The 12,570-nt window shown below is 33.0% G+C and overlaps 1 protein-coding gene across 1 annotated transcript; it reads left to right on the top strand.

The window, feature by feature from the left end:
* Positions 1-1,629: 1,629 nt before the first annotated feature.
* On the top strand, positions 1,630-5,929 carry LOC134236198 (baculoviral IAP repeat-containing protein 3-like). Its single transcript, XM_062718361.1, has 7 exons — positions 1,630-1,691; positions 2,504-2,597; positions 2,697-4,536; positions 4,632-4,815; positions 5,125-5,316; positions 5,423-5,491; positions 5,615-5,929. The coding sequence occupies exons 3-7, from the start codon at positions 2,743-2,745 to the stop codon at positions 5,809-5,811; spliced, it is 2,436 nt and encodes an 811-aa protein (XP_062574345.1). The 5' UTR covers positions 1,630-1,691; positions 2,504-2,597; positions 2,697-2,742; the 3' UTR covers positions 5,812-5,929.
* The last annotated feature ends 6,641 nt before the right edge of the window (positions 5,930-12,570 follow it).

Genomic DNA, 12,570 nt, shown 5'->3' with positions numbered 1-12,570 from the left:
AGGAAAAATGAATTTAAAGTATTTGTTAACTATTCCGGTGAAATATTTTGCTTCAAACAATTGCATGAAATTAATTTGCCAAAGCGTGCAACTACTACTGATGAATAGATATTTTTTATAGTACAAAGCATTAGTTATTAAAGCTTATATCTGCGAGTTCTCGTCTGTCATGGCAAAAACAGAATATCCCTCTTTGAGAAAAAAAAATGTATGGAGAAAATTAAAAAACAAATAATTGAAAAATGATTGTTTGTAGTTGCTACCCCATCTAAATATAGCTTTGTGGTTATTTTATATAGTTAGAATCCGATCGGATCGGTATCGTTGAAATTTTCGTTTACAAAATGTAAAATATTAAAATTTTGTCTATTCATGTATCATAAGAGCGAAAGGATTATAAACTTATTTACTTGTCTATACTAAATTGCTGCCATTCTTCGATAAATGGACCAATGCAGAGTATCAACTGTAAGAAAAGTAATTGTTTCAAATAACAAAATGAACATTGTAAATCTCTAAAGGACATACCAATGAACTTAAAAATAAAGAATTGTTCGTAAATCTGGTATTGCTAACTTATTACAATAGTAAAAGATACCATTGATTTTAAGGTAATGTTACGGAAGTAAATGCTTGATCGAGCTTTTCAATTTTTTAAAAATAAAGCTGAATTTGACCTATTTTTCGTTTCAGATATTTAGTTCATAAAGTCTCACATGAATCCAAATTAAATTAAATTTTCGGGAAATATACCACTACGGAAGTTAATCCTTACGGTAATTAATTCCCAACGATAAAAGTTTAAATTCTCTTCAATGGTGGAGAACAAAGATTGTGTAAGGATATTAAACAAAAGTATGAAGCATTTCGCTCCCGAACTAATAAAAAAATTATACCCTATATGCAAAAACTATCCCGATTTACCATTTATACGGAAGTTAGATTTGTAAGAGAGACAACTGTTTTTGTCTGATTCTTTTTGTTATGCCGAAAATATAATCGTCTTAAATAGCTGACTCGTGGCCACTTTAAGATAAGTTTCAGTTCTTTTTTAATCAGCATTATATGCGTGAAATTTAAAACACATACAGTCGTTACGGAAGATTTTACGCGACACGCTATGCTTTTGAATAAAAGGAGATCCATACATTTCCTTGCGAGAAGTGGTTTGATTTCTGTTAATATAGGATAAAATTTTAACATTCATTGCAATCTATATGTATTCGGGACGATTCTAAGTGTGGAGATTATATCTTGAGATGTGTAAATAAATGAAACGACAATAACATTTGAAATGGGATACGTTTCTTAAATTACATTATGTTCATACATGTCCGTGATGACCGAGATAATCAATATTCTCGGGCATTTTGGGTCGGGAGTAATATTCATCACAGTTATCATTTGAAAGAAATGCCAAATGACAGAAAACACTACATGCAAAGATTGAAAAGTCTCTTTTTCTCCCCCTATCTCTCTTCACACCTCTCTTACTCTCTCTTTTTCTCTGCCCCCCCCCCTCTCTCTCTCTCTCTCTCTCTCTCTCTGTATTTCTCTTTTACCATGTATATATCGATAAAGCTACTGCTGAGGTCCACGTCACACTTTCATCTGATATACTTGTAGTGACACGTATTATATGAATCAGCATTAGTGTTCATACCGTAATTTAAGGATAAACAGCAACGCAAGTAAGATTTCTGCATGACTTACCTTACATATTTGAGTTATATTGATACTGAAGCTGGACTCACTAAGCTGTCATATTTGTAACCTTTTGTCACATATGTTTGTAACATTTTAGTTTTCGGTTAATATCTCATATACTAGTATTTTGAGATTTCAGTAATGAAATATGTCCATAATGAAAAGCTCTGTACCAAGTACATTAAGTGTATATTTATAAAGATTTCAAAAGTGAACAATAAAATATGAATTTTCATACAATATATATGAAGTTAAGCATGGAAGTAACCCTTTTTTAGGAAATTCTGTGTCATGTCATATTTTTGATATTCAGTATAGCATTATTACTTTAAATCCTCAGAAGCAAATTATATTGTATAACTGGGGTGCCGTAATGTTTCAAATAAATACAAAATGTTGTAAAGAATAAATGTAAAAAAGACCTAAATAGTTGTATGGAATCATCCCACGTGTCCTTTTCATGAATAACTTGTATTCCGTGTCAAACTATTATTAATACAATGTGCTGTCATAGTCAAAGCAAGAAATGCAGAGTTATCTCCTACTTTTATTTGCAATTGTAGCATACAAGCAAAAAATTATGTTATCAGTTAGTTTAACATGCAAATATTTTAATATGTTATCCAAATTATATAAAAAAAATCTTTAATTCATAATTCTGATAGGGAAAACAGCCAAATTATTCATAAATGCCCTTTTTAAAAAGTCTTGAGACTTGACTTATGTTCTTTCAATACAGGAAATGGAATGTAACCGTATGAAAATTTTATAAATTCACTGACATTGTTTTTTGCAGGCAAAGATGACAGTCTTCTGCAGAGAAAATATGACTACATTTTAAATAGTGAACCATGTCATTCTTTTCTGAACTTTCCAGAAACGATACTAAGGTACTTAAAGCTATGTGTAAAATAAAAACACAAAGCTGTCTATATTTCTTTATATAATTTTTCCTATATATATAATGTTCATGATTATTTTTACTTCAGAAAATTATATACAAAATCAAAGAAAGGCGAAATCACGTAGAAATAGATGAGTTACGAGGAAGAGATAGAGTTAAGGTCAGGAAGAAGGCGTCAGCTGAAGGTCAAACTGGTGTTAGATGAAGACATCAGAAAAAATCACGAATGTCACAGAAACCAAATCCGTGACGACAGATGTCTTAAAGATATCAGGAAAGTTGATGGTTCATCAAAAGTTAATCAAGACGAGAGTAATGAAAAAGATGAAGGAACTAATCTTACTTTAGTGTACGGCAGCACACCGGGAAAGAAACAAAGTAGAGGTGGCAAAGTATCGCATGAATCAAAAAGCGAAATATTCGTCGCTTGCAAGAAAAATATTTTCTCAAACTTTTCAAGAAGAAAAGAGGATAAACCACATCAATCATATTTATACTGCATATCGATGCTTAGCAAATATGTAGAGAGCATAGAAGAAATTGTTAATGAGATTGAAAGTGACTTTCATAGAGTTCCAACAACTGATTTACATGAGAAAAGTAAAAAGGTGTTTCGAAAGGATCGGAAAAAGAAAAACAGAGTATTTTGCTTTGCAAAAGTTGATTCATATTCTAAGAAAAGGAAAAACCAAAAAATCAAAGCAAAACGACCAGAGTCAAATTTGGAGAAATGTCGTATCGAAAGAGATTTTACAGAAAGGCATTTACCTTCATATCATTCTAGACAGAGTAATAAAACCGTCAGTGAGATTTATAGAAATTATCTTAGGACTAATCCATTAACAATAAAATATTCTAACATTATAGATAAAATCAAAGAAAACATATGGGCATTTGATCAACAGTATTGTTCAAAGCATTATCAGAATACAATACATTTAGGTTTTGACAAAAAGTGGAGATATTCGGATTTTAAGGAAGACCTAATGTCTATTTTGTTTGGTTTATCTCAAATAAAGACTGACTTTATTCAGCTTTTCCCAGTATATGGGACTTCTAGAAATCTCGACGAATTTGTAGAAAGAGAAATAAATCAAAATCAGGGAAGCAATGACCAAGAAACCTACTGTCATTCATTGAATTTAGAACTTGTAAGACTGGGTTCATTTCACAATTTCCCATCCTCCAGCTCAGTATCAACGTTGAAACTTGCTCGTCAAGGGTTTTATTATTCGAGAGAAGAGAACACTGTTATATGTTTCGCTTGTGGATTTAGGAAACATGATTGGAAAAAAGGAGATGTTGTTGACACTATTCATAGAGAGGGTTCGCCAAACTGTCCGATTTTTAATTCAAATAGTACAAGTAATATTAAAATTGGAGGAAATGGTATTGACGAGAATTATGTGTCCAAAAACGTAGATCAGCAAGGAATAACTGAAGCGCTTCCTGATGGTCCAAATAATGGATCCCAAGATTTAGTCAATAATGAAGGTATATCCAGAAACGTAAGAGATTGTCAACAAAATCATTCTTCTAATAGACCACCAAGTGATCATCTTACAAAAGCTAGAGCTCAACAAGAAAAGATTAATGCATTCATCCGAGACCTAGATCCGCTAGGTATTCACTTCGACCGTCCAAAGTATCCTTCTTACGCAGTGTTAGCGGTTAGAATTAGTTCCTACGCAGACTGGCCTTCAAGCATCACTCAGACTCCGCGAAACTTAGCCATTGCAGGATTTCTATATTCAGGATATGGGGATTATACACGATGCTTCTTCTGTGGAGGAGGATTAAGGAATTGGGAACCAGGGGATGATCCCTGGATAGAACATGCTAGATGGTTTCCGAAGTGTGCATTCTTGAGACAGAATAAAGGGGACGAGTTTGTTGCCTTGGTGCAAATAGAACACCAAGAAGAAGTGAGTCTCTATATATTTTTTAATCATGTGGATTGTCTATTGATGTGAATTTAATGTTGCATTTTCGGTTAAAACTTATTATTTATTATTTCTAGGAGGCATTAGGAGGAATGAATGGTCATCAGGACGACCAACAGAATGCTATGGTAAACACATCCAGACAAACCCAGAATTCTGTAAAAACTCTCACGATACATCCAGGTTTTCAAAGTTTGCTAGAAATGGGCTACTCATCTGAAGCAATTCAAAAGGCGTTTGTTCTCTTGAAAGAAACGAAAGGTACAAGGTGACTGATACTATTACAAAGAACATGTGTGACCCCTTTCATTTTTTAAAAACTCTTTTGCATGCAAGCGAAATGAAAAAAAAAAAAAAAAACAAAATTAATGTCGATAACAAAATGTGGTATGGGAAAACTCATTTGAAAGTTAAATAATGCAATTTATCACGGAACGAAAATAAAATATCATACCAGTTAATTAGAACACCAAAATATATAGACTGTTCAATGCGATAAAAAAGTGTGAGATTCTACTTTATTCACAATCCTTATTATAGAGATAATTACCGTGTGTATTTGAATTCCAGAACCTATCAATATTAAGGCTGAAGAATTACTAGAAATAGTTTTATCTCAAGAAGAGACAGCTGGAGAAAACGCAAGCCCACCATCAGCATCAGGAGGACTGGAAAACAAAATAAACAAGACAGGGAAGTCAGAACAATCTAAACCAGACACTCACAAGGTTCCAAACTCTAAAGAAATGGATGGAGGGGACGGTAAGTGGATAATAAAGTAATGGTTCAAATCTACACAAGGTTTAACTTACGAAGAATCTTGGATTTTTTTTTAGAAAATATAAATATATTATGATACGCTTTGTAGATTTTCAAATGCATAACCAAAGAGATCTGAACAGAGTTAACCAGTCTCTGGCGTCCATGTCAGTTGAAGGTACAAAACACGGATTGAAATCATGTAATGGTAGCAAAATGCGAAAGATGTGCTTCTTTTAATTTTTTTGGAACGGTAATTTAATTTACCCAAAATTTATTGATCTCCTCTTGTTTAACTCAGAGACAAGGTCACTCATTGAAGAAAACAGAAAATTAAAGGATCTCCGGCTGTGTAAAATTTGTCTTGAGAACGAGGCTTCTATCGCCATGTTACCTTGTGGTCATCTCTGTTGTTGTCCAGACTGTGCTCCGGCCATGAGGAAATGTCCGATCTGTCGGCAGTTTGTCAAAGGGACGGTTAAAACATGGATGGTTTAATCATTTTCAGCACATGATCAACACTAATCTTTTGGACAGTTCGATTTTAATTTGTGCTTTATTATTTAGTGATTTTTGAGATTTAATTTTTAACGAACAGGATTCGGCTTGTTTCTAATATTCTTGAAAATGTTTATAACAAGAAAAAAAACTCGGATCACAGGATGAAAAGCCAGGTTTCCCAAATTTGGAAACCTGATGGAAACATATGGGAATCGTGACATCAGTAGTTTCCATATAGTTTCCATTTTATGGAAACCACATAGTGGTTTCCACATAGATTCCCGACATGGAAACAATCAACCTGTGGTTTCCCGTAAGTTTCCCAAGATAGGAAACCATGGAAACATACCCCGGTGGTTTCCACATAGATTCCCGACATGGAAACAATCAACCTGTGGTTTCCCGTAAGTTTCCCAAGATAGGAAACCATGGAAACATACCCCGGTGGTTTCCACATAGATTCCCGACATGGAAACAATCAACCTGTGGTTTCCCGTAAGTTTCCCAAGATAGGAAACCATGGAAACATGCCTCAGTGGTTTCCATACAGATTCCCGACATGGAAGCCACCAATGTGTAGTTTTCCCCATGTTTCCCAGGCAGGGAAACTTTGAAAGTATATCTCAATACTAACCAACCTACCTTTTATTTTACAAAAAGTTAAATATTTAATTATGTTACCATATTTTTACCAATTATAGAAATATTTCAAAAGTGTTTACATGCTGTATCAAAATAATTAACTTCAAACAGTTAAAATAACTAGATGTGTATTTCTGTGTGATTAATTTAATATTTCAGCACCATGAACGCAATTCAATTTTAATGTAATTTTATTTAACTGAATTTTATTTAATTTAATTTAATTTTGAATTTGATTTATCACATAAGTTTTGGTAAACTCGTATAGAATGCGTGAAGTGGAATAGGAAAAAGTAAGTGCATGCAGCTATGTAGAAATCAATCATTTCCGATCCCACTTTCTTGAAGCTGTCTATGATGAATGTTCATTTGAAAAAAATGGAAGTCAGAGCTAAGGAAGGGTACATTTAATGAAATTATTTACAGAAAAGGTTTACTAAAAAGATCGATTAAAAAGTAAATAAAGAAATAAGTCAAGTTACGATTACTGATTAAGGACAGGTGAGAAGTTCCTCAAAAAATAATTAATTTTTTTTCCAATATTTTGCAATTGACATTGAAGAATTATTTTTACGTAATTACATGTATTCACAAGACATCAAGGTACCTTACCAGACATTTGTGTTAGATATCAGAGGTTGGCATTTCTTATATACCGGGGTAATTGGTCAGGAAAAAAAATACTTCAATTGGTTTGTCAAAATTACATTTTTAGTGTTTCAAGTTTTTTAATACGAGTTTAGAAATTGATAAAGATTTTGTTTTAATATGAATTAATATATTAATATAAACTGGTCAGATAAGAATCATTCATCGAATTAGCTTGGGGCTGAGTACTGTCATACTAGTATTTTACTATTAATAGTGAATATTGTCTTTTTTAATTTATTAAATCATTGTTTTTATTATTGGGGTGGGTGGGTTGCTTTTTATTTTTTTTTCTTGAGAAGCCCCCCCCCCCCAAAAAAAAAACGCTTTTGAAAAAGTCACTATGATCGGCCTGTGTAATTAGGGACACCTGTCCTCACGTGCCATATCAGGTGGAGACACGTGCCGCGAAGACACCTGTCACTGTGTATTTTTTGTATATTCTATGTGAATTGAGACGGTTTTGTACCTAAAGGGAACAATGGGCTGTTGTCGAGCATGTACACACACAGTCTCCGACCGAAAATTCTTTTAAATTAAGATGATGATTCGTGTTTCTTTTATCATTTAAAAAATTGTATATTCCATAAATAAAGTTATACAAGAGAACATATTTATAAAATAACCTACATTTAAGAAGTTCAATGAAAGAACAAACTATTTAGAATTTTTATTTCAATTTTCATTACTGATTTAAAATAAAACTCTCCTCTTTAGAAATTAAATAATTTTCTATAGGTATTGAATAGATCTTAATTCTCGTCGTGTATAATTATATTAAATCAGAATGACGTTAATAGATCAATGTGAAATCAAAACTGTATTTAATATTGTTGATGGGTTTTTGTGTGAAATTTGTAATCTAACGTACTACAAAGACATTTATTAGATAAATGTTTATAATATAATTCATCACATAAAACGTTTTTCCCCCTTTTTTGTTTAAATATGTACGCAGATCCCCGTGTAGTAAACGCCTGCACTTTTCGCATGGAATTACAATGTATAGGGTCCTAAATGCACATACATTATATTTAACAAACTAAAAAATTTTCAGCCATTTTTTTTTCTCCAAAGGCCATTGCTCTAGATAAAGAAAAGTCTATAATATTTTGCATGATTTTGTTTTCCTTAAGAACAATGGCTTTTAAAGTAGTGCATGCTAAGGCAATCTATTAAAAGAATTAATTGTATAATATATTCATTGTATAATTGTCACGATTGTATTTTTGTGCAGTTCTTGTTGATTTCATTCTATAAAGGTATGAAGTTTGTCAATACTTCAACAAACATTTCTTTATCTATGGTGTACACTACAGTAACTTTATTTTTATTCGCCGACATGCTACATTTTTATATAAAAAAAAAAACTTGCGTGACTAATAGACTCGATCTTCAGGCCTGTAGGAAAGTAATTTCCGAAAGAGTAATAAACTAACAGGGATTTTATTTTTACTAGCATACCTTACCAGATTTCTTAACGAAAAAAAAAACATTAAAAGAAATACAGGGCGGGACCAGCTAAAGCTGTATGCATAAGTACAGCCCTGCAATCAACGAGTATAGATGAATTTCGACATCTTTCCAATGACTTCACTTATACCAATCACGACTAAAATATTGAATTAAAATACTGTTATATTTCCTACCTTTGATGAGATGTTAGTTTTGTTCCACCTAGAGATAAAAATGTTTTCAACATTCTGATTCATTTATCAATTTTACGTGTTAAAATGATGTGGGAATTTTTTTTAGCTAAAGGCCAAGGAGTTTAAACATGTTAAAGTACAATGTATATGTAGCAATTAGAGAAAAGTCTAGTAGGTCCACCAGTAATATTGATAGCAGGCTCAAAATCTAATTAAACCCCGAAAAGGAGGGAGTTCGATTAGTAATTTAATCCCCCCCCCCCCGAAAAAAAACACAACAATTTATTAGCAATGAATTAAACACCGAACTTTTCAATCATCACTATTGAAATAAAAAAAACTGTTCTTGATAATCATATTATAATTGTAGCTTATTTTCATGCCTTTTAGGATACCTGTGGAAAGTTCACAATAAAAAAAATGTGCTTTTAAAAATTTAACATCTTTTGGTGTGACATTATAAATTCATAATCATACATGTAACAGTTAAAAGAAGCTGGGAGAGGTGTGTGTGTGTGGGGGGGGGGGGGGGGTTACTTTCAGCAAGGACGGCCACTACCAACAACCAAGCCCCGAAACCCATAACCCGAAGGCAAATAAGTTGAGGTGTCAAGCAAGAAACAATTTTTTTTTCTGCTCTTGCCTCATGTATTTAACCGCTTTTTTTCTAAAATTTTTATTCCATGAAAAGGGGAAAACTTAATTAAATTCTAATATAAGATCTCATAATCACACTTAATCATAGTGAATGTAAACAGATTATATTTCCCATCCTGCATCGCTCTGTAGGCGCTTTATTTCATTGGTCAATTTACCGAGGCGCCATTTTTGGAGGATCGAGAAGGACGAAGAAGAAGGTGTAAGCAGCTGGTAAATGTGAAAAGTTAAGATGGTTTCACCACCCAGTGTCTTTAAGACTGTGATAAATGCAATGGCCAACGATGAAGGAGTAGTGTACGTATATTTTTGTTAACTTTTTACGGTAAATAGTTGTAATATTTGGCAACAACAAATCTTCACTATCGGAGGCAACTTTTGTTTTGACGCCATTTTGAAAAGTTGGATACCTAAGTTTTAAATTGTTAAGTGTATATATTGCAGAAAGAAAGAGAGAGAGAGAGAGAAAGAGAGAGAGAGAGAGAGAAATTTGAGACGTTGATATAGCATAACTTATATTATGAAGGCACCGTGCATGTGCATGCTGTATGTTGTAAAATTTCAACGTTTCGCCTTTTATCATGTTTATTAAAATGTATGCTCCACGTGCATGTTCTCTCTCTACATATAAATGAATACTTTTCGGAATTTAAAAAAAAATATTTTAAACCCCGCTCAAATTATCCGGATGATAATAGTTACACCGAACATGGTTTCGTAATTAAATTCAGACTGTATTAGTGTATAACATCCGGTTTGAATACCACATGTGTTTTCTGACTTTTGGGAGCCAACTCTTGTTTTTTTTGGAACTTACGACTTATGGCAAGGTATAAATTAAATATTTTTGGTTCAAAACTTTGATAAAAGCATCGATATTTTTACAAAAAGTGTCTTCAATCTCAGCTTATCCGATTATTCATGAAGGATATCCTCATCAGAACAGATTGTAGCGAATAGCATAACCCTTAATCATATGTATGACGATGATATGGAGGGAAAATATACATAAAAAGTGAATGTAGGTGAAAGTCTGTCCTCTTTTCTGAAGAGATTAGGTTTGTTTTATTGTTTATTGAAATAGTTTACTGCTCAAAAGATTTTTTTTTTGTAATGTTTAACCTGTTGAGATGAAGATGTAAAAAAAGAAAATCCTAATAGTGAATTAATATTGATAGTATGTCATGAAATGCAAATGAATCATCAGCTTGAATTATCAGTTTTTTCACAATTATTGACCTGAGTAGGTCAATGTATAGCGAATAATACATACTCCTTTCCATATCGCATCCTAGCCCGAGACACCAATTTCAGCCAGAGGGACAGAGACCCTAGGGCTGATATTGGTCGAAGGTCTGATACAGGATGTGATGTGGAAAAGGGTATGTTTTATTATGTTTATTACAAATTTGGTAATAAAATACAGAACACTTCAAGTTGAGAAGATCAAGAAAATAAGTAAATAATCATGCACAATAAAACTACTTACATACACAGGGTTCAAAATTAGCGAGAAATACTCGCGAAATGCGAGTTGATTTTTAAAACAGGGAGTAAAAATAGAAGACACTCGAAATTTTTAGCGAGTGGTGATTTTTGACCCAAGTAATCTTGTATCCATATTTTTCTGGTAATTCGTCTTGCTTTTTTGGTGAACCTCGGTTGATTCTGTCACCGTTTCCCAATCAGCTGATGCAATTTATACAAAAATGTTTTATTGTAGTTTTATTTGACATATCAAATGTGTCAACCTTGTCAAAATTTACCTTAGATGAAAAGAGTAATCATTAGTTTTACACCAAATAATTTCTCCCATGACTTTTTGAAGATTGTTTTCTGCAGCTAGACAGCCATGTTAGGTGCCCGCTGTAAATATCACACCTGGTTAATTATGCCCGGGATGTTTGACTCCTTTATTCAGTAGCCAAAAATCCCAACCTACCTACCCTTGATCATATTGATTTTCTTTTTTGGAATGTTACAGGAATTACAGGAAATGAATATATTTCAATTTGTGTGTGTGTGTGTTTTAAGGCCAGATTACCTTTTTTAATGTAAAATCATTGATGTTCTTAATTCTGTACTGACCTGCTATAGAAGGACCTGTATTATTATTGATTTAAATGAGCATGAAAAAGACATTTAATCCTTCTTTTAATTTTAGCTTGTTGATCTTCATTTTAGCCTGTAGATTTTATATGTACAGGCTAAAATTAGCCTGTGGTTAAAAAAGTTAATTTCGATCCCTGATACATGTACACGGTATTGTCTTACTGAACAGATTTAGCTGTCATTAGGTCAAAATTGCAAATAATAACATGCTTCTTATATCTGTATATACAGGTAACTCTTGATGGCTTGAACTTCGATTTCTCGGAAGTTCTTGATCGCTTGAAGTGAGTCTCTTGTCCCGATTTTTTCCACTGTATAACTAAGCAGATTTGCACTTGATTTCTCGAACTCCTGATCTTTCGAAACCCTTGATCCCTCGAAGTCAAAATGCAGTCCCACTGTGCTGTGAATTTTACCCTTGATACCTCGAAGTGGCTGTGTGTATACCAAGTTATAATGTTCAAACTTTTGCCATAACTGTATATCTGTGTGTCTGTCTGAGTGTCTGTTGTCAACTTAAACCTTCACCATAACTTTAGAACTATACGTCGAGATAGTGGCTTCATATTTACTTTAGTATGCATCTCCACTAATGAAGTGCTTTCAAATGGCAACAAGGACAATGATTATGTGTCAGTGATCTTGACTGTGACCTGTATGCTAAAAAAATTGCTTTTTCGAACTTTGTTGCTGTGTTTCACAAGCGCATCTTGTTTTGTTGGTCTCAGAGACCAGAAGAGCTTATGCGGTAGTAAAGCGTCCGGCGTCTGTCCGTCTGTCTGCAAACACTACTCCTTAAATTTTAGTCTGATTTCAATATAACTTGGCACACAAGTAAACTATACTAAGATACATAATTCTGTGCATCAGTTTTTGATAAGTACAAACCAGTAGAGCTACAGTCTCGACAGAGACTTCTGGTTATTTTTTCTTCCATCCCGGTTGTTGCTACTGCTATTACATAATTAGTTTAAATTAGAATGCAATAGTACCTGGACATAATTTATCATTTCAGAGAGAAGAAAACTGTGTGACTTTAAAAGAAAAC

This window comes from Saccostrea cucullata, unplaced genomic scaffold (assembly GCF_032062105.1).
Source record: "Saccostrea cucullata isolate Sc308-1 unplaced genomic scaffold, CSIRO_AGI_Scuc_v1 ctg5826, whole genome shotgun sequence".
In the NCBI taxonomy this organism is placed as follows: domain Eukaryota; kingdom Metazoa; phylum Mollusca; class Bivalvia; order Ostreida; family Ostreidae; genus Saccostrea; species Saccostrea cuccullata.
This window is presented reverse-complemented; position numbering and strand designations above follow the sequence as displayed.